We start from the raw sequence: 23942 nt of genomic DNA on the forward strand, positions 1-23942 counted from the left end.
GATAACTGACAGTGATGCAGAATAATTTTTGTCTGTAGACATGCAAATGGTTCTGTCTGAGGAAGGGTCAATATTTCCCTCTGCCAAAGAAAGGAAAGCCAGTTTTGACTCTATTAGCATATTCATGTTGATATTCCTGACCTATAAACAACCCTGATTATTGGATTTTCCTCTGTACTGGTTGACACCTCACCAGTTTCCTCATAAATGAATTAAATAAAATCATGCTAATTTTTACATCTGTATGAGAGTCATGAATTTACCTCTTTTTGAAAATTATCTTTTAACAGTTTTAAGTGACATCTAGAGCAAAAGAACCCAATGTATGTCTCCAGCGCTGACCACCCCCTCCTCACTAATTTGTATATACGTATAATTGGTTCTCATTACCTGCATTTACATTTATATGTGGTTACATTCATAATGTCACACTGAATTAGCAAATACTGAACCATTGCTCTGAGGGGAAATATGGAGTTAGGTTCCTGGGAGCCTCTGATAAAACATTTTTGTCAGTTAGTCAGTATATAACCTTGTTTATGTGTGGTTTTGCTTAAAGACTCCTTATTTAATATATACTGTTAATTCATTAACATTGAACTCACAGCCAACAGCACCATAACTCACACCTGAACAAAGCTTACTTAATACACGCATTTTCTCCATAAAGCACATCACAGTCTTCTCGCTTTTAAGAACACCAGGCAGCATTCAGCACTATGCTTGGGGCCCATTTTAAACAGTGAAATCACCAACAAAAATCACAAAAATGGGAAAAACATGGCACTAAATAGACCGCAAAAAGGATGTTCGTTTACAGGAGGAGAGCTGAAACAAGAAGCCAGAGTGTCACCTTGTTCAACCTCAGCTGGGAACATGTGCATTAGGCAACTCAAAATTTTCACCACTCTGCTCTTGTCTGCAAAAGACGGTGAAAGCACCATGAGTATTGATTTTGGTGTTACAATTAAATTTTAGCGAGCAGGTGACTTTGCAAACACAGAATCCGCAAATAATAAGGATGGACTGTATTTCTGTATTACATTAAATATAATGCATGTCTCCCCCATGAGACTTTGGGGTCTGTAAAAGTCAAGATCATTTCTATTTCATTCGTTGTACTACATACTTAATACCAAGTTCCATACCTGGTGCATAGTTCTTCAATATGTATTTGTATTTATTGAAGTATGAAAACATATATAAGTACATGTGAAAATATTCATTGTATGTTGCAAAATAAAGCAATCAGTTACAGAACAGCATGTATATGTTGGCTCAATTTTGTGCAAGAAGACGCACACGTCTGCATTACAAAATTAAATAAAACAAACAAACAAACAAAAACACACGAGAAGACTTACACCAAAATTTGGAGTAATTTCTCCAAGTAGTGAGGTTTATGGGTGATTGTTCCTATTTATTTTTGTAGTGTTTTTTGCCCTGTATCTTCCAAAATAAAAATAATAAAAACATATTTCTTCCATCATCCCTACAAAATGCTTTAAAATGTGAATAGCTGCCTGAACTTTCTCACCAGGTACAGAAGTCTGAAGAGCTCCAGGCACCAGAGTCTCTCTAACTTGAAAGCAAATGCCTTGGTCAGCATCTCCAGCCTGGTCCTATGACAGAGCTCATAGCTCATCCCCATAGGGCCAGCACTCACCTAGGCAGTATCTTTCATCTAACGTCTTTGAAAATATGTGGCCAGAATTAAGTGTCATGTTCTTGGGATATTTTGTGTGGCATATTACAGGCACCCCCACTCACTCTGAATCCTAACCTCCCCATAATACAGAATATTGTTACTTTGATAGCAACACCTAACTGAGGATACACACGCATCCATGCTTCCAACCTCTGGCTATGTCAGCCAGACACACAGGTGAAATGCACTGGGCTCTGTTCTCAGGGAGTTTAGAGCGTACTACAGCTCAAGACAGTGGGGTTGCGCTGAACTGCCTGCCACAGGCCTTTAGATGTCTAAGCTGCACGGCTCTGATCGAATGGTTTGGGGTGGGAGCAGCAGTCAAGTGCACACACCAACTGTAAAAGGCAATTAAGGGTCACATTATTGACTTCTCGGCGATATTCCTCTGGGCTGAGTTTTATTGTGTTTAGTTCATATACTGTCCTATATAAAACAGTCTGGGCCAACTTTAAATGGATTTGATGCTTAACCTCCAAACAAAAAAAACCATATTTAATTAATTAGAACTCCTGCCTCCTGGGCCCCATCCCCCCCTCCTTTCCCCCAAGCCATCTTATTAATCCAAGATTCACAGCACATAGAAACCTTCAACAGTGGCTGGAGGGCAGGAATTGGAAGAACTTGGGGTCAGAGGTTATTTCACAGCTTTCCAGAGATTTGAGATTTAGGGAAGGTCACTTAACTCCTAAGAGATTCAGTGTCCCCCACTGTAAAATGGGGGTGATCAACAAGTCAGTCTCAGAGTCAAGGTGAGGGTCAATAGAGACAATGTTTATAAAAGCCTCTAGAAAGACAGCACTCTAAAGGATTTGCAAATGTAGGTGGTGCTGGCCACCTGGATGGGGCTGGAGCTTTCCTCCCAAAATAAGTTTCCATAACTGTGGTCTGGGTGTCTGCCCTGCCATTATGTCAGGCCAGGGGGTTCACAACAAGGGCCCTCCCTCACTTTGACAGGCTTACTTTTGCAAAGCCTCTTTGGGTCAGCCTCCCAGCTTACTTCCCTTCTCTCTCCATAAAGAATTCCCACCTTTCCTCTCCTCATTGCTTAGGGCACTGTAAGCTTATTCCACCAATGGTGCTGGGATAATAGGTTACATAGTTGTAAACCAGTTGAAAGATCACCATAGACCAAAGGCTAACATAAACCTTACACTGATTAATGAATTAAACATAAAACATGAAACTACTGCAAACTCGGTAACAGTTGTTATTGCTGAGTGATGCTGTGTTGGGTCATTCAAATTTTTGTCAGTGTATTTTTCTGATTTTCCAAATCTTCTGCAGTACGCACATATCTTCACAACATTCATGCATTGAACACCTATTCATTGAGTGTCTTTTTTGTGCCATGCTAGATTCCAGGCACTAGCGAGAAGAACAGCTGAGGGCACGTCCTTGGGGAGTGCCTAGTCTAACGGAAGGGGCATGCAGTAAACAGACAGACAAATCATTAGATGAGTACAAACTGGCATAAGTTCTATGAACAGAGTTATAAATGGTTAGAAAGGGGAGTGGGAAGGAGAATAATTTAGACCAGGGTGTCAAGCAAGTTCTCTCCGTGAAGCGATGTGTAAAGGAGGATGATGAGTTAGCTGGGGAAGAGTGTGAGTGAGGAGAGAGTTCCAGAGAGAGACAAGAGCTTGGACAAAGGTCTTGAGGCAGGAAAGGGCTTGGCCATGGTGTTTTCGAGGAACAGAAGAAAGACTAGAGTGGCGGTTGGCACATGCGAGCGAGGCGGAGGAAAATGTAGAAGCAGAGATTGTAGATAGACAAGAATTAAAATAGACTTAAAATACCACTTCATGCTTATGAAATTGGCAGAAAATTTCTTTTTAAATGATAGTACACAATTCTGTCAAGGTTACACTGAAAGTGCTCATATCATTATAAAATAGCATAATTATTTCATTGAAAGCAATCTGTGAAATGTAGCAAAAGCCATAAGGATGTCTCTACCTTTTAATACCTCACTCTTTGAAATTTAGTTTAAGAAAATAATCCAAGCAGAAGGCTACAGATAGGAGGATGGTGACATTTTAGCAACACCCAAATATCCAACAATACAGGAATCGTTTAGCAAATTACGGTGATTAGACTCCATGGGACAGTATGAAGCCATTAAAACAATGTTGACAACTTCTTCAGAACCTGCAAAATATTTACTTTATGGTGTTGAGTGCCAGGTGGGGACTACAAACGGCAGATGGGGCATAATTACATAACAAGAATGGGATCAGTAATTGAAAGAGAATAGGCACTGGCAAAAAAAATTAATTGGTACATGGGATCTATTTTCTATTTTCAAAAATTTGTTTTGGTGTCGATGCTACTTTATTCTTTTCAAGTATGAATGTGAAGAGGTCAAAGAAGGATGAACAGCAGCAGCCACCGCAATGCCTGTAGCAGCTGCGTCTGTTTGCAGCCCTGGGTGCAACTGGGAAACGGTTGGTTGGAAGAGTTATATGTTTCTAAGCATTTAAGACATCCCCAGCTACGGAAATCTGTATAGCAATGGCGGATACCCATCCACACCCTGCTGGGTCCCCAAAGACTCCCAGACTCCCACTCTCAGCCCCTGCCACAGCTCCTCTTAAGAATATCAGAATGGCTGTGGGTCCAGCCAATGGGGAATGTGATCTAGAAACCACAACGGACACTCTGATTTCCCTCTTTTCTGGATTGCACAGTCAATTCCACTCTGCATCACGCCAGGTCTGTGATCACGTCTCCACATAACTCTCCCCTTCTCCTCAGTGTAGCGGGATCTCTGCATTCCAGAATGCCAGTGATGGGCAAGGCACCCTGAGATCCTCTGGCTTTGACATAATTTTGGCTGAGGGCACACCTCAAGCTCTTGAAATTGTGAGTCCTCCCAGATGCCTTTGGGAGCGAGGCAAGTGCTAACATTTGCCCCTTGGAACCACTACAGTGAAGACCATGGGGTTAACTATGAGGAGGGTATGGATAGGGAGAGAGGAAGAGAGTCTCTAGGGTGCTAAATTGCCAAAAGCTCCCATTTACTGAGCCACCAGGTGCGTTAAGAGCAGGGACTAGACTCCGTGAGCTCTAACCTCAGCCACTTCTTAAGCTTTGTGGAACAAAGTATTTAACCTTTCTAAGCCTTGGTAGTGATGGTACTAATGGTACGTACCTTCCTCGTGGGGTACAAGCCGCTTCAGAGCATTATTAAGCCATCATTAATATTAATGACCCTTATTTCTACCCACTGAGGTAAGTAGTATTATCATTTAACAGATGGGGAAACTGGTTCAGAGAGGTTAAGAAAATTGCCCAAAGCCATCCAGCATTCCAATGACCAAAGCTGGATTCCAACTCCAATGGGACTGTAGGCAAAACCCTCATTTGACTGTCCCTTGCTCTATTTGAACACAGCATAAAACTTGACTTGCATCCCAGGGCTCAACAAATGCACAACTGTTCCTGTACCTTCCAGGAATGTCAATGATTCACTAACTATGATAAAAATAACCTCTTACATTATACAGAATGCTTTACAATCTGTAACAATCTTTCACATTCACATTTGACTCTAAGGGGAAACCGACTTCTAAATTGTATAAATTTTACACAACACAGCAAAACAAAGAGAAAATACAGTGACCAATAACCTCATTTTATACACACACACACACACACACATAAATATATACCATATATATGGTATGTGTGTCTATGCACGTGCATGAGATTAAAACACATTTTTTTTTAAACGGAGAGCTTTCCCATTAAAGAAGGACTTTGATCTCAGCATTAACAGCCCTCCCTACAACCCCTTAGTGTTCACCTTGATGCAAAAGGTGTGCAAAGGGAGGCCTCGACCTGAACCTGGAAATTGATCTGGGGAAAGTTGAAATGCTCTGCAAATGAGAAGACTTGGCATCACCTGTGGTTAATCTGGGAGGAAGAGGAGAGGAAAAGGTGAAAAACCTCTGCCCACTGAAAGGACTTGAAATTCTGCAGGATTTCCAGTTGTTTGCTGACTAGCGTGCGATGCAATCCCTTGCCTGCATCGCACCAAACTTCTAGAGAAATCCTGCTGCTGCAGGAAACATCCTTGTGTTTGTGCAGATTGGGAGAGTGGTGGAGAGGGGCCAGTTCCACGTTTGGTCCAGTTAGGACAGCCAAGAGAAACAGTGATGTTCTAGAACTCAGGGCAGGCAGTGAAAAGGGACCACATGTGCTCCCCTGGAAATCTCTACACATCCTGGGGGCAGGATCGGACCATGTTCAGGATCTGAAATGGGGGATTCTGGTCAATACTTTATAGCTGTAACCAGTAAAATGGCATCAGCTGATATATGGGCTGCATATTTATATTTCAAAAAGTAGGACAGTAATTACTTATGTGGTTCTGTGAGGTGATTTTTTTTCTCTTATCATAGCATGAACACTGACCAATGCCATTAGATATTCTATGAAAACCTGGTTTGTAATACTAGCATAGAATTCTACTGTGTGCATGCACAACAATTTACGTAACTATGCATCTGTTCCTGGGGCATTTAGGGGATTTCCAAGTTTTTGCCCTTATAAGTAATGCAGTGACGACCTCTATGTATACAATTCTTTTTAAGCAGCTCCGATTATTTTGTCAGAGAAAAAATTGGCAAGTTGTCCTCTAAATATGCTGTGCCAGTTGACCCACCTGCAGGAATGCCTGTGAGAGCCTGCTTCATTGCTCCTCGCAATGCTGGTTACTACCAGCTAAAATTAGACATACTGTGGTCATCTTATAGGTTAAAAGTGCATTCATTTGATCATCTGAGCATTGGGCATTTTAAATTTGTTTTTCACCATTCATATTTTGTTTGGCAATTATCTGTTTAGACCTTTTAGCTTTTTGTTCTATCAACATGATGACATTTTTATTGACTTATTAGAGCTCATAATGTGTAAGGAGATTATCCCTTTTTTTCTAAACTTTGTCACATGTTTTCCCACACTTAGTTTACCCATCTGCTTTTTGAATTCTGTTAATATAGTATAGAAGGTTTTTCTTCTCTTTCTTCTTCCCTTTTCAAGCAGTAAAATTTTTAAACCGTGACTCAATGGTATATTTATTTGCTCATTTAATGAACTGAAAGTCCCTCCTAATACAAGAACAATATTTTGTTTATTTTATTCTGGTTCTTGCTTTTTTCTGCTTTTAATTTAAGTTCTTAATCGATCGAGAATTTATTTAGCATGTCGTGATATATATGAAATGCATTCTATTTTTTCCAAATTATTAACCAATGACAAATACACTATTTGTTAAGCAATTCTCCATTCATATAAACTTTAAAAGCCAGGTTCACTACATACTACCTTATTTGCTGGGCTTTAATTATTATAGCTATAATAAATGATATTTCACAGTGAAATCTACCCCCCAACCACTTTTTCAAAGTATTCTTCATTACTGTCTCTTGTATGTTCTTTCAGATCAATTTTGAAATCACTTTGTCAAGTTCCAAAAAAAATCCCATTAGAGTTTTGATTGCAATTGTATTAAACCCATAAATTAATTTAGGGAGAATTGATATCTTTGCAATATTAAATTTGCTAATCCAACAACATGATATATCTCTCCATTTATTCAGGTCTTGTTTTATCATCCTCAATAAAGTTTTGAAGGTGTGTGTGTTTTCATATAGTTTCTGCACATTTCTTGGTTTACTCCTAAGTATTTGTATTTTAATTGCATTTGAGAACAGAATACATTTTACTTTATTTTTATAATGGTTATTTCTGGCATATGGCTATTGATTTTTGTTATTTGCTTTGTGTCTGACCATAATACTGAAATCTCTTAGCAGTTCTAATAGCTTTTGGTTTTTTTTTTTTTTTTTTGGTTTAGTTTATTCTCTTAGGCTTTGAGGCTATAAGAACATTTTCTGCTAGAAATAAGAAATTGCCTTTCCATTCCTGGCTTACTAAGAATTTTGATCAGTAATGAAGACTGAAATTTTTCAAATTACTTTTTGGCCTCTCCGGGGAAAATCAGATGGTTTTTACCCTTTGACCTCGTGATATGAGGTATTATACCAATAGTTTTTCTACTATTCAACATTTTTCATCAGTACATTTCTGGAACAAACCCAACTTGGTCATGGTGCCTTATGCTTTTATAATGATGCTGGATTCCGAGGGTCATATAAGAATGAGCTCAAGCTTTGTAGCAATGTTGTTAAAGGTTCAGTTCCCAGCTGGGTCATTTGGGCAGGTATGTGGCCTTGGGTAAGTCACTTACCTTCCAGATGGTCAGTGGAGGAAACTATACCCACTCTACCAGGCTGCTTTAAGAATTACACATAAAATACTCAAAACAAGCTCAGCACTATGGGGCTTCCATATCATAGACACTCAAATTGGGAAACCACTGTTTTCATTACTAAAATCATCCATTTCTTCCATCATCCTTCCAGGTGGCTCTGGGTCTCTAAGGAGCCTGGGGTGGCAGAAAAATCTAAACATAACAGGATGTTTAATAGGGCTTTTCTTGTTACTTTGGAATTTTACCTAAGGCTACAAAACCAAGAAGAGTAAGCAGCAAGTACTGACACATCCTACACAGAACAGCTAAGGCACTTCCATATGTCCCTTCCTGAGATGGCGAAGAGGTGCCCAACTGGACTCCCACTCTTCGCTCCAACACCACACTCGGCCCATGCCGTATAAGGAGACTGTGCGGGTTGGGAGGAGAGAGTCTCTGAGGTTGTAAATTGTAGGTGTAAGGAGAGAAGGCTTTATCTTTTTCCTCCTCTTCTCTAAGCCAACTTGGGGGTGGGAGACTCTAAGGTAAGCACTTGTAGATATTGTGTGTGTGGTGGGAGGGAGGAGAGAGGGTCTGCAAGGAGAGGAGATAGACGTCTCACTGCCGGCAGATGCCTGCTCATCTGTAGACACTTCTTGGCTCCTGCAGCAGCTCCTGAACCGAGTGTGGTGAGAGCAGGCTTGTCTCCTTCATCACCCTCTCATCTCTCCTCCCTCCTTCATCATCCTCTCATCTCTCCTCCATGGTCTTCCATCCAAGGGGCAAAATCAAGCACAGAAGCAGCAGAGAAAGTGAGGGAGGAAGGAGCAGTGAACGAATAGCCAGTACTCCTTCTCCAAATCATTTTGAGGAAGTGGTGGTCATAGGTTGTCCTTCTGTGGCTGCCTTCAATCTGGGCTCAGCTGCACTGCTCTGGCAACAGTGTCCCTTTGAGCGTGGTGTAGCATGCACGGAAGCCCCCTCTTTCTCTAGTTTCTCGCGGTGTCGAATATTTCTCCTCTGATCTCTAGATTTTGCTTTGATTCTGGGTAGGATAATGATTTAACCTCTATTGGCTAATCTCGTTGTGTTTCCCTAAGGTTTATGGATCATCTCACCAGGATTATGCCCGGGTAGAGATGGGAGTTTGATGTCTGTGCTCCCACCACCATCCTTCCCAGAAGAAAGTTCCATTTACTTCTAATTCAGAGCCTTAAGAGTTAGGCCAGTTTATGCTACCCTCATTTTATAGATAGTGAAGCTGAGGCTTATAGAAATGAGGAAAAAAAAAAAGCCTCATAAGGCTACTTAAGCATCTTTGTTCTACCTTCTAGACTCTCAGTTCCTCTTTCCCGCTTTCTACCCCTCCACTCTGCTCTAGAACTGCAAGGTAGACTGGAAACACAGAGCCCTCCTGAGGATGCTCCTGCAGAGGTCAGCACTCACCTCCACTCTGATTGCAAGGCCTCATTCTCACTAGCCTTGGCCTCCCAGAAGAGAGAAGGTTCTGGATAACATGTTTCTCTCTCTTACTTGGGATTAGAGACAGAATCATAAAAAGGACAATTCCCATCCTCCCCCCACCCCACCTCCTAACTCCCTTTATCAGGTAGCATTGCAGCCACACATCAAGGACTCCAGAACACCTGCAGAGCCACTTATCTCCCATCTGCGCCGCAGCCACCAGAGCTTCCACACTAATCCACCGCTGTCTGAGAAAGCAGAGAGTAGCAAATAGAAAAATCCTTTACAACAGGGTCCATCATGCCACAGTGAGGAAAATCAGTTTAGGTTCTGACACCCTATTCCCAGGCCTGAGATTTATTTCTAAATAATGTTAATTAAGGGTTCTCTGTTAGGCATAAAACTTATCTCACTGAATCCTCACAACAAAACGTGTGTTGTAATCTCCCACAAATGGAAGAAAAGAAACTGAGACACAGACAGAGGTACTATCATCCAGCTAGCAAGTGCCAGCCTGAAATAAAAACCAGGTTATTTTTGGCTCTGAAGCCCCTATTCTTTCCACGAAATTCTAATGACTACTCTCATTTCATTGAGCCCAGCAAATTTGAATTTCTCTTTTTTATCCCCTTGGAGAAAAGAGAGAGGTAGACACATAGCACTTCAAGTAGAAATCCATAAGTATGAAAATAAAATATAATGTGCAATCAACCCTCAGGTAGAGAGAATAGGAAGCGAGCCCTCCAAATGAGCAGTGGATGTTGCGTTTCTGGCTGTACAAAGTCACTTTTCACTTGGAGAGCTTGAACTCTGCAAGACCAAGATGAAGTGGGTTCCCAGGCAAGGGGCCTTTGATTTGCAGGAGTGAGCAATCACACAGGATGTCTGATCACTTGGCTGGCTGGAGTGTTGATTTGCGATTCCATAATAATGATGTGAAGATGGCTGCCCAGAGTCTGGCTCAAGCAGGGCTTTGGGGGATGAAGAGAAGAGACTTCTGGAGCATAAGAGAGGCATCTTCAGGGTGCTAAAGACCAGTTTCTGAGATAAAAAGGAATATGTCTCCTGAAAGTAAAACCAAAGTCTATAAACGGGTGTTGTATGGAGGCAGATCTGAGTGACAATCAGAGAGTTTCTTCTGTGTGATGCAGGGAGATAGTTTTATGACATCGACAAGCAGGTGCTCAGGCCACTAAAAGTGGTACCTGCAGAAGAGATGCAGGACTGAATTGGACCAGTGTGGTGTCCGCACCACTCCTCATCTCACCAGCCTCCTCCAGTTACCGACCTTGGTCCTCATTCTCAAAGCCATTGCCTTTGGTTCTCCTTGTGGACTCCAAATAGTTGATGCTAGCAGCTTGCCTGCTGTCTCTACTCTTTTGAATCTAAAGGATGTTCTCTGTTCCCACATAAGACCCCATCCAAAGTTCTGCAATAACCAGGCTAACACTGGGTAGAGAATAATAGTATCCACCCAGGATCCCCAGCAGTGAAATGGTCTGCCAAGGGAGAGCATGAGTTTCCCAGCAGAGGCAGCATTCAAGGTGTGGCTGGGTGGGCACCAGATATCCCTAATAGGACCCAGCTCCTTTCACGGGATGTCTGCTGTTGGAGAAGTGCCAGGGAAACCACATACTGCTCTAGACAAGAAAACATTTGAGAGTCCAGACTACACTGTGATCATCATGTTCTGAGATGGGATATCCCATGGGATGATGAAGAACAACAAAAGAATACGGTCTACACTTCCACATGCCAGTCCAGAGAAGCGGACAAGTAAGACTTCCCATTTTGATATAACAATTCATCATCATAACATCCATAATAACAATAGCAGCAACAAATAATGATGTGTTTCATTATAGGCATCTAAAGAATATTTTGAGCTTTTTAAAGCACTTTGGAGTATATTATTGCATTTACTCCCCAGGCCTGTATTTCAGGAAGAATAGGGAATGATTAAACTGGGCAAAAGGAACAAAATGATGAATGAAAAAAATAAATGAATGGGGCATCTCAAGAGAACAGCATGAAGAAAGAATTAAATTGCTTCCATTGGTACTAAGAAGTCCTTTGATTCTAAAATCCGGGTGCAATCAGGTAGTTCTTACAGAGGAGAAAGAGGTAGTCTGCCTGTCTCTCCTGAGCTCCAGATTTACATTTGTCAACACCCGGTGTGCACCTTCACCTCAAACACAACACATCCAACCTGTACTGGCTCCTTTGACCCTAAACCATCTTTTGTGTTTTCCAACTCAGAAGACAGTTCCGCTGCTCGTCTCCCAGTTGTCCAAACCAAAAGCCTAGACCTGTCATCTCTGGCTGTCTTCTCTCATCCCCACAGTCCAAGATTCCTATCTGATAGTCTGTCCAGGCTCCAGCTTAACTGGCTAAGAGTCTCGCTCTGAACTCCAGACTTCTGGGCTAGTAGGCTGCTCTGTAGCCAAACTCTTGACAGTCTCCGCCCTTAAGGGTGGGACCCTGCTCCCAGTGTCCCAAGGATTTGTATGGTCAGTGACCCATCAGACCTGCCAGAAGTAGAATACATCCCCACCTGCCCTTGCTGAACTGCTCCCCGTATCTTCCTGAGCTATAGCTTCCTGTAGCTTCCTGCTCCCAGCCTCTGCCTACTTCTACCATGCCCTTACTAGGCCAGCCTCTGCTACCAGTGCCTAGCACAGAGTTTGGCACATGGAAGGGACTCAGTAGATGTTTGATGAAAGGGACTATAGCTGTAGTGCACAGCAGCCATTTATTCTCAGCTGGTCTCTATAGTTACCAGTCTCCCTATGACCCAATCCTACCCTCAGGAGGACACCCATAGAAGAAACTTCATCAACCCATGTGATGGGGAGTTCCTTAGGCCAAGAGACTTAGCTCTAAGCACTTAATTGACTTGTGATCTTGTTCTGATGATTCTGAACCTTAGTTTTCCTCTCTTATACCTCTCAGAACTGCCTCAAGGATCAAGGAATATAATGAGTATACTACCAAAGCTTGCTGGTGTGACATAGCATATCAGTGGTTCTTCAATGTGGGTGTGCATCAGCATCACTCAGAGAGCTCCTTAAAGCAGAGATGCCTGGGCTCCACTCTCAGAATTTCTGAATCATTAGGTCAGGGGATAAGGGCCTGAGAATGTCAATCTCTAACAAGTTCCCAGGGGATGGCGATGCTGCTGCTGGTACAGGGACCACACTTGGAGAACCCTTGCTCTAGATTATTATAAGAGCATTGCTCCTTCCATGCCAACCCTGTTTTTCTCCATGAAGTATGCTATTTCAGTACTCAACTTAATATTTTACCCTTTTTGCTGTTCTGTTGGAATCTTAACCCAGCCTGTAAATTCCTCTGGGCAGAAATTATACTTTCCACACTCCGCACTCTCTCATTTTCTTTTTTTGTAAAATAATGAGTACATTTCCAGTGTGATTAATCATAGAATAAGGAAAGAGGGGAAAACTCAGACCACCAAGCCCGATAAACAGCATCCACAAATGGATATCAGCCCTGGAATCCTCTTTAAAATTAATTATGAGGCAAAGGACATTCTACCATCAGTGGCAATGTGGGAGAGAAGATTATCTTCTTGATGACACATTTTGTAAAATGTGGGTTATTCAAGATTTTAGCCGTAACTTAGTTAAACACTAACATTTTTTGAAATATAAAACCACAAACAGCATTTCAACTCATAATTTTTATAGTCATAGTCAGACAATTGTGTTTTCAACACGTAAAATCCATTACACAGTCGTGGCAACAGTTTGCAATAGACTGTAAATTTTTATTGAGATGATCATCTTGCGATTGAATTTCAAAATGTATTATATGATCATCAGCAAATAAGTCCATGGGGGCTGCTAAAGTACTTTGAATATCATTTATAAAGATCAAAAACCCTGGAAACCCTTAGATTTGCCCTGTGGAAAGAGAAAAGTCTCATCAGCAGGATCAAATCAATTATTTTTATGGATGAATATTGAATTGCAAAGCTGAGATAAGACATTACCTGGTTTAATAACATATTCTTATGTCCTTTTAAAGTAGTAAGTTTAATAATCAGGTTTCAATGAGGAATTTTAGCAAAGGCCCGTTTTTGACAATAATCAAGAAAATGGCATCTCTATTCATCATAGCGGTTCAATAACATTCAAAGGAATATTCCCAAGCAATGGAAATTACTCGGTAACCTTGGGTTACGTATGACTGAGATGCACTACTAAGATACTTAAAAATGGTTACGGTCAATTCTGCTATGACACTTGTTTTGACAATGCGAATGTGTTCCAACATGATTGAAGTAACAGGGAACAATTTGAGCATTACACAAACTTCACATTTGCTGGGTGTGATTTCGTACGTAGAAACACTACTGAAGCAGAAAAGTGCTCCCAGCTGAACTAAGCCACGTAGGGATACACAAAAGGCACCCACCGCAAACATCTGCCTGCTCCCTCAGGTCGCTGTGTGTGTTATGAGCCACAACTATCCACACGTGGTGTCACAACTTTCCACCACTTTCAGAAAGCCATCCTTCACTGCTTCACAGTGGGTTGCAGGCCACAACCTTTCTAACACACACTTCCATAAGTACACTTCAGGTCTTTCCAAGGTAATACACCATAGGTATTGCAGTGTTTATGCATATCTTAGGCATTAACGTGTGCAAAATTGTGCCACCATTTTTAATAGTTTCCTTTCCTGTTTTCATGTGTCACTGATGAAGTATGAGTGTCGGGCCCCAACCCTATTTTTTCCCCAAAACACTGATGGTTTTTATTGCATACTACAGTGCTTTTTAGGGACACATATGTCTTACTACAGAAGAACTGGCTGTATTTTTGATCCATGGGGGGTGCTGTGCTTATGGTCCTTTTCTCCCCACCCAGAAGCCATCAGTGACTCCTTTGTCCTTGGAAGCCAATGGCTCATGCTGCCACTTCCATGGACCCCCAGTGGAACACACCCAGCTCTGTCAACCATGCTGATGGTGCATACCTCTCTCTTTATTTACTCAGCATGGTATGACCAGTGATCAATGGCGCCAGTGTCAGAAAATCCTGAATGCAAATACGACTGTGCCACTGACCAATTTTATGACTCTGGATAAAAAGTTTTAAAATATTGAGTCTCTATTCCTTTCTATATATGAGATAAAAGTACTTACATCGAATGGTTACTTAGAGAGGAAAAATGAGATAAATAAATGTGATTTACAAAAACAATAAACACAGAGTTCTTTTAATTTCTTGAGTTGCATTCAGAGCTGGAACATTTCATGGATATAGTCAGAGATACAATCCCAGCCAGTATCCTTATTAGAAACACCATAGGAGCCGAGAGCCCTCAGGGATATTAGATCCACGGAACTCTCCCGACACAGTCCCAGCCAGAAAGCTCTTAGGCAGCATCCAGGAACGTCAGAAAAACAGTTGGAGCCAGGAGCCTCCGGGGAACACTGAGCCCAGAGCCCATAGGGATATATTACCCAGAGGACCCCAGGAGGAACAATCCAACCCAGACTCTTAAGTAGGAGCCAGGAGCTCCCAGGGGACACAGAGTCAGGAGACTCTTAGGGACTAAGGGAGTTCCAGAATCCACTGAGAGACACTTTCAGAGCCAGGAGGCACTCAATACGTAGTTGCTACCAGGAACCCCTCATAGACAGAACTAGAACCAGGAACTCTCAGGGAAATTGTCAAAACTAAGAGCTCATTAGGGTCACAGGCCCAACCCAGGGATCCTCGGGGACAAAGTTAAAGTCAGAAACACCTTAGATATACAACAGGAGCCAGAAGGACTCAGAGATAGTCTAAATGAGGGCTTCAGGGTACACAGGCAGAGCCAGGAGCCCTTAGAGATACAACCAAACCAGAGCCTGGAGCCCTCAGAAACACAGAACCAAGAGTCCTCAGAGATACTCTCAGCACTAGGAAGCCTCAGACATACAAATGGCATCAGAAGCCCTTGGAGCGAGAGAACCAGCGCCCCATTGGAAACACCATGAGAACCAGGAACATCTCCATGACACAGTCAGAGTTAAGTGGTTCTTAGGACCACACAGTCAGAGCCAGGAGGTCCCCACAGATGTCACCAGAACCAGGAGGTCCTCTAAGGCAAGACCAAAATATTGACTATTTTCCTCCACAATGGGACGCACCCTCACATCAAGGAAGTTTAGGGATGACCGTCACAGAAAGCCAAGAGAAGGATCATTCACAGCAACTGCCCGGCCTCGCAAAATAGTCAGGAAGGAGGTTCTTACCTGCACACTTGGTCCTGGTGGTGAGCGGAGGCCCTGGCGGTCCCGTGCCTCCCTCCCCTGGTCGTGTGAGTAGCACCCGGATCTCATACTCCACATCAGGGTCCAGATGCCACAGCTTATAGTTGGGAGAGTCAACTATGTGGGTCTCGGCCCAGGTGCCCGTGGTGGTGCGATATTCCACCTCCTTCAGGATGATGGGGCCGTCCCCAATGATGGAGTTGGCATTTGGCTTGATCCACAGGTATGTGGCCCCCACAGCCAGCAGCTCTGGGGGGGCAATTGGTGTCGGAGGCTCTGAAAGATAAACAATGAGAAAGGATGTCAGACCCAAGTCATGTACAGAGCAGAATTCAAGCATGTGAGGACAAGGGACAAAATTCCAAACAGCCATACGAAATAATCCAAATCCCTTTCTTAACCCCATTCACATGCTACTTTAATTTTCATGTTTTTGTATGTAAATACTGGGATCAGTACTTATTTAGTAACTATATTCAACACCTACCATATATCCTTCATTTAGAGAAAGGAAAGAAAGAAGGCAATGGTGAGGAGATGGTTTTCCAGAACAGAGCAAAGCTGCCGCCGTTAATATTCTGCTCTCCATCCTCAAATGAGAACCCGCCTTTACTGAAGTGGAGTTTGGTTCAAAACCCAGGGGAGTCCCAGGTTTACAAACATTTCTTTTACAGGAACACACAGAGTGTTGGTGGAAGTGCTCCCAAATAGTAAAATGAGACTAGGCAGACAAAGGATGATGGCACAGCAAGAATTCAGCTTCTTCCTTAACTCCAGCAGGTTCCTCCTAGCAGGGAGTGTCACTGGCCACAGTTTTCCCAGTGAGGACCAAGAGTTAACAGAAAAGTCATGCTGAGTTATCCTGTATCTGCTGTGTGTTGACACCCCTCTTTGCATTAAGTTCTCTATCTTCAGCTAAATAGACCAGAATTTCAGCAAGCATCAATGGCTGCCTCTCTCTGGCAATCCTTAGCCTACTAGCAAGGCTGCAGAAATCAACATTTTGTACCTATTTGTCAAGAAATCTCACATGCATTCTTTTGTATAATTCTTGGGATTTTATCACCTCAATTTTAATAGATTTAACAAAACTGAGAGCCCAAGTGATCAGGTCACCTAACCAAGATCGTGGAGCAGGTGAGGCAGGATGGAACTCACATTTGCATGCCTTCCCAGGCCAGCTCTCCCCTTGGAAGGCTGTTTGCATCAGTATCCATTTTCTCAAAATCAAGGTGGATATCTTTTTATTTGTTGCAAAAAATAGCAGTGGAACAACAATAAAGGAAACAAGAAGAAAGAGAAAATATCTCTCCTTCCCTACCACCCAATAGAACAGGCATTTTTATTTCTCCATGTTCCATCCCAATTTCAATTTGCATACTTAATCCTTTTACATGTGGTTAAAGTAACGCAAAGACCAATGCAGATTTGTTTTTCTTCTCTCACTTATTACATCCTAAGGACTTTGTTTATGCATTATGCAGATTTTACCATCACTGTCTTTAATAGTCACAGAACAATCCATCAGGTAATCACACTAACTATTCTTCAATTGTGGGGCACATGAGTTGTTCCAAGTTTTGCTATGGTAAATAAGGTTGCGATGAACATCTTTGTGCAGAAGACTCCTGTCCTTCTTGTCTCACATTTTCTTAGGACCAACTGCCAGGACTGGGACTATTTGTCAAGGGATATGAACAAGTTAATGATTCTTGGAGATGAACTAGGGAGTGGAGAATGGGAGAGACACTTGGGGGTGGAGTATAACGTTGACGTGTTCAAGGACTTTGGGAGGGCCTCTGGGCTGTTCAGCTGGATAAGGCAGGTCTGAGTTTCAGTTTGGAACTCAGGTGAGAGCTTTGGGATAGATAAGACTCATTCAGTGTTTTCTTTCTAATTAATTACCTAGCAACAAAGATTCTCTGGAAATAGAATAATTGCTATAAAACAGAGGTGGACAATATTTTCTCAGTGTGACTCGAGGCAAATCTTATGGGACAATTTCAGATTGCCTCTATTATAGCCTGCCATTTGGTCAGAGAAGGAAATTAAGCAGATTAGTCAAGCTAGATGCTTTTCTTTACAAAGCCGTGGAGGTTATTACTCAGGGCCTTGTTATCTCAAAGGTGTTTGCAAATTGATTTTTGGATAATTTGTTCCAGGTAGAGAAGTTAAGTTGGCAGGCAGATAATTTCTGAGCTCATCCTTTGTGCATTTTAAATATATAGACCCTTTGATCACCATGATCAACTCTCCAGAGTTCCCATCAGTTTCCAATGAGGCCCCATGGGTGATATTTTGTAGCTCTGTGATGACTCTGCCCAATTCCTTAATCTAATTACTCACAGACCGGCCCTGGACAGAATTAACAGATGCAGACTTCAATACTTTGGGGCTTGAGCAAGTGACCACATTAAGCTCTCTTCCATCGAATTTCCACCATGGTTTTTGCTCTCCTATTTCAGGCATTAGCAGTACATTGCTGACCACCAGAAAGAAAATAAAGTATTAATCTTTCCAAATGTTTAGTCTCTTCCTGTATATTTCTGATGGGAAGTTCAAGTATAGTAACAAACATTCACTCGAGTATATGAATGTCTCCATCTCAAATGACTGACTGGTTCACATGTCCATGGGCAGACTAGCCAGTGTGGGGATTTCTCCCTCTGTCCCCTCAAGAATATATCATGAAGTACATCATAGTGTTTCCTGTACCTGGCACCAAGAAGCAATCAGCTTATTGTTTTGCGTTTCTTGTTTGGGCAATCCATTGATTTATAATCCGCATTGTTTACAAGGCACATGTACTAGTGGTTCAAAGAGTGAGAGTCAGGGATGAGATACAGAATGATCTTTCTTTGGTAGGTACCACCTTTTTAAAAATTGCTCAAAAAGACTGTGTTTATTTGTATCAGTTCTCCTCTCTGAGATGAGCTGTTCAGCCAGACAGTGCAAGAAATCTGTGAAGCCTCTAATCCAATCCCGAGTCATCAGAAGGAAACCGAGGCCCAGGAAGGGCTTACAACCTGTTCAGCTAGAAGGAGGTGAGGGCAGAGAACTCCAGCCCAGGTAGCATTCCTGCTCCTCCCTTTCTCCTCTTGTACTTGAGATGTTTAAGTAATTAACCAGAAAGGTCATTAAAGGAAATCTATAACAGTAGTTTTTAACTTTTGAGGATGCACAGCCCTTACAAAAATCTGGTGAGAAATTTCAGACTCTCTTCCCAGGAAAATGCACATAAGCATATTATCTAGAGTTTTGAATACTATTTCAGGCATCCACAAACCCTTCTGAGGCCCATGCATGAACCTCTGAAGAAACTATGTTGAGAATAAAGGAAATGCACAGAGATTCTGCTGACAGACTACATGCCCATAATAGCTTATCCTTCTTTGGGACCTTGAAGCCACCCTTTGTTGCAGGGCTACGGGTTGGGAGCACAATTATGTAAGGGAATGGAACTTGATGTAGGGGTCACAGATCTAGTACTTCCAGGCTCCCAGGTTCCCAAACATTTGGGCGAAAATAAACGTACTAAGATTTCCATAGGACAAAGACAAGTAAATGTCTAGGTTCCCATGACCATGACCCAGCCAACACATTCACAGATTTAACATTTGGTCTAAAATATTTAAAGGGTAAGGACATGACCCTGACCATGAAATGTTACATCCTAAGCAGAAATCTTCCACAGAAGCTGTCTTTGTGGCTTGGGTTGCTATAACACAAGACCATAGACCAGGTGGCTTAAAGAACAGACATTTATTTCTCACAGTGCTGGAGGCTGGAAAGTCCAAGATCAAGGTTCCAGCCAATTCAGTTCCTGGTGAGAACTGTCTTCTTGGCTTGCATTCTGATCCCTTCTTGCTATGTCCCCACATCGGTGAGACAGAGAGAGATCTCCGGTTTCTTCCTCTTCTTCTAAGGACATTAATCCCATAATGATCTCATTTAAACCCAATCACCCCAAAGGCCCCACCTCCTAATTCAATCACATTAGGAGGTTAGGACTTCAATATACGAATTTGGGGAGAACACAAACATTCAGGCCATAGCAGAGGCCATGTTTTCAAATCCATTTTTCTTCATGAAGGGCTTTGTCTAACTGTCAGGTTCTTGAGATTAACAATCTAGCAGAGACAAATTCTCTATGAAAGAAACCCCAACTAGTATGTACTCTGTGCTTGTCGTGTACCAGACAGAGTGCTCAGTGTGTGGAATTTTGTGGGGTAAGAAATGCAGGCTCTCTGGACTCATGGAATCAGAGGGAAGGCAGTCGGTTAAAGCAGCGATGAATAAAGAGGAATGAGGGTCATGTTGGGGGTGACAAAGGAGGTCGTGAGGCCTACGGAGGGACGTAACCTGGTCTAGAGGTTAGGAAAGCTCTTGCAGAGAGAGCTTGAATGTGATCTGTGGGCCAGAAATTCATGTCAAATCTGTGAGCAAAGAGAGAATGTTCTGGGGGTCCTGTAGTTCTTAATTGCTTGGGAAGGTACCACATAGGGCAAACTGGTAAACAGCTAAAACTATGTACTCTGAACACTCATTCACTCACTCATTCTACAGACAATGAGTATCTGCTATGTGTCACACACTGCTCCAGGCACTGAGGATGCAGCAATGAATAAAACAGACACAATCCTAGCCACCAGAAGCTCACATTCTAGTTTTCACTCAAGGACTGAGAGAAAGAGGAGTAAGGAGAGAAAGAAGCTGATGTAGAAGCCAATGAAGAGGAGGAAATTGGAGGACAAGCCAGGCCTAGGTGAGTGCTTATGGATCAACCAAATTCAATGGAATACTACACAGCAAGTAAAAAAGAACAAACTACCGATATACACAACATGGATGAATCTCAAAAGAAAATTCTGTTCTTCAAAAGAAGAAAAAAAAATGCATGATATTCAATTTATAAGAAAACTTCAGGAACAGACAAAATTGGGGGCTGGCCCTGTGGCTCAGTGGTTGAGCTCATGCGCTCCGCTTTGGCGACTGGGGGGTTTCGCTGGTTCAGATCCTGGGCGTGGACATGGTATAGCTCATCAGGCCTCACTGAGGCGGCATCCCACATGCCACAACTAGAGGGACTCGCAGCTGAAATACACAGCTATGTACTGGGGGGATTTGGGAAGAAAAAGTAGAAAGAAAAAAAGAAGATTGGCAACAGTTGTTAGCTCAGGTGCCAATCTTTAAGAAAAAAAAAAGAACAGAGAAAATTGATTTATGGTGATAAAAGTCAGAATTACAGTAACCTACGGGAGCAGGTACTGACTGGGATAAGGCATGAGAGAGCTTTCTGGAGGGTCGGAAAGCACTAGATATTGATTTGGCTGATTAAATCATAAAACCCAGAACACTGTTGCCTCTAGTGGGGTGACTGCCTGGAAGAGGACATGAGAAAACTTTCTGGGATGATAAAAATTTCTGTACCTTGACTAGGGCTGTGTAAGATCCATCAAACTGTACATTTAAAATATAGGTATAGTCATGCGCCACATAATGCTTTGGTCAGCGACCACATATACAATATACAACGGTGGTCTCATAAGATCAGTACCATACAGCCCAGCTGTGCAGTAGGCTATACCAGCTAGGTTTGTGAAAATACACTCTGTGATGTTCACACAACAATGAAATCGCCTAATGACGCATTTCTCAGAATGTAGCCCTGTCGTTCAGCAATGCATGAGTGTATTTTGATATATGTAAATGATATGTAAAAAAAAAGTCTAAGGAAAACAAAAATATGGTTTATCTGTGAACTACCAGGTGGGAAGAATGCCACTAAATCTTACTTGGAGCAGAACTCCAGAATATTTGGAGAGAATGAGCCTTTAATACCATATCATTTCTCTTTGAACAATTTTGCCAGCAACATCAGATGTTGCATTCCTACTATTTTTCCTAACAAGAAGCCGCTCAGGCACACACCAGTTCTCCTTCACGAGCCTTTTCACATATGAAACAACCCATGCCCTTTCTTCACCTGACCCCACACCATCAAGTGCGCAAAGCCAGGAGTAGGTGTTTGACATTCATTGGCACAGTCCGCTCACGAAGTCTGAAACCAAATCAAGAGGGAGGAAGGCTGGCCTTCAGGGACCTGAGATCTGAGCTGGGAGATGGCACCGGCCCCCTCCAGCAGGGCATCAAAGCACTTCGAAGACAAGGACCCATGAGCCACCCGTGAGGCCTGGGCAGCAATGGCCCCTGACCTGCCAAGGCTCTCCTTCAACATGTAGGTGGTGAGGTGACCTCCTAATGTAATTCCACCTCGTCCTCAGGCAGCAATCTCCAGACCAATTCTGTCTTTCTTTTCCCTGCTGTGAGCACTTGTAACAGTTTGACTCCCTAGAAATTCCCACAGAGAGCAAAAGTGCTTCAAATAGCTGGAGAGCAAGCTTTGCGCGTACGTATTGTCTGCTCCAGACAGAAATCAAACGCTTTGAGAAAAACTGAATGCAACTAAGATGTGGAGTGAGCCTTGGCATGTTTAAGGTGAATATAACCTGGCTCCAACACAGTCCACCACCCTCCCCCTACCTGATCACTAACAATAGTATTGTTATTTACTGACCCATGAGGGTTTGCAGGAATGCCCCACCCCACTCCACTCGCCACCATACACACACACCCACACACTAATTTATTATTCCCACTTCCATATTTTTGCACATGCCATTTCTTCCAACTGGAATGTCTTTTCTTTTGCTTATAACTAAACCAGGCCCATCTTTCTTTTCAACTCTGCTTCATGACTCCTCAGTTGTGTGGACCACAGGGCAGATGTTCAAAAGTCCCATGCTGATTAGATATTCCACTGATTGGCGTGCAACACTGTTTCATAAAATAATGGACTGAGGATCAAAAGGAGAAGGGAAACTAGATTGGGGCCAGAGTCTGAGCCTTTCTTTGCCATGCTTCACCATTAGTCAGCTGCGTGACCCTGGCTGGACCACTCAATCTTCATGGTTCTCAATTTTTTCATCTTCAGAATGAAAGATTATTTTATATTTCAGGTAATAAAAGCATTTAAATTCTCTACTAAGGACCATGGGGACTCTATGTGCATATGTTCACTGACTGCACCCTGACTGTGAGTTGTCAGCAGTAGACCTCACCTTATTATTCCTTGGATGGGCCCATGAGATCCCTGAGCAGAAGATTTAACAAGTAGATATAGCACCCAATCTACTGGTAGGTACCTGCTAGAATTAGTCTATGTGATCTGGTATAACATATGGTCAATGTTCACTAAAGATGTGATGTCTTATTTAAATGAGTAGAGAAAATATTTGATAAGTTTTTCCCCAAATAAGAGGTTGGGGCAGCAATATAGAGGCGAAAAAGAGTAAGAAGGTGAATGTTATAGAGAATAGTGAATGGGCATCCAAGCTAAGAATTAGAGGTGTTTGGGGATAAGACATCAAGCCACTGGAACAGGACAATAATCAAAGACAGAGCTATGGAAAATTTATGTGAAATAAATGAAGGTCTGACTTTGCACGTGACAAAGAGCACAGTGGGTTCCAGGCAAAATAATGACAGGACTCAAACGTAAGCACATACTGGCAATATTTTGAAATACAAGACTAAAGAAAAATTTCCACAAGCATCTAGACAACAACAGACCGCCATCAAAACAAAAAAGAATAAAAAATCAGTTCTCAGATTCATCATTTCAATTTGAAACACTGGGATATGATGGTGAGGATGATGACGATTATAATAACCACAAATGACAGCAGCGGCAGCTAATATGTATTGCAAATTTTTATGCACCTGTCACTGTTCTTAGTGCCTTAAAATATTAACTCATTTAATGTTCACAACAACTCTAGGGATCGATACTACTATGATTCACATTTTTCGGAAAAAAACAAAAAGAGATGCAGATTAAGTAACCTGCCCAATGTCAAACAATTACTAATTCAAAGAGACAGGACTTGGACCAAGGTGGTTTTACTGGGGGTCTGCACTCCCAACCATAATAGTATAACACACACATGAGGTTTTAAGAGGATGCTTCATGTCCCAAGAACTTCATCGCTATCTAAGTTGTGGTGCCTTTGCAGAGCCAATAGAAAGACACTCGCAGATTCTGAAGAATACAGAAAAACACACTGACTACTTGCCCTTCCTTAGAGAAAAAATTACTTGAAGATAGACCCCAGTCCACATTGGGATGATTCAAAATCATGACCTCTATACTCAGCCACAAAAAA

At 42.2% G+C, this 23942-nt stretch overlaps 1 protein-coding gene across 1 annotated transcript in view; it reads right to left on the minus strand.

Annotated features, from left to right (window-relative positions):
• PTPRT (protein tyrosine phosphatase receptor type T) overlaps window positions 1-23942 on the minus strand; it is a 1006957-nt gene that overhangs the window by 532990 nt on the left and 450025 nt on the right. The window contains exon 7 of the mRNA XM_046677949.1: window positions 15700-15993. Coding sequence (XP_046533905.1) covers window positions 15700-15993 — 294 coding nt within the window. The remainder of the gene's footprint in view (window positions 1-15699; window positions 15994-23942) is intronic.

The sequence above is a fragment of the Equus quagga genome, chromosome 12, assembly GCF_021613505.1.
Source record: "Equus quagga isolate Etosha38 chromosome 12, UCLA_HA_Equagga_1.0, whole genome shotgun sequence".
NCBI classification, from domain to species: Eukaryota; Metazoa; Chordata; class Mammalia; order Perissodactyla; family Equidae; genus Equus; species Equus quagga.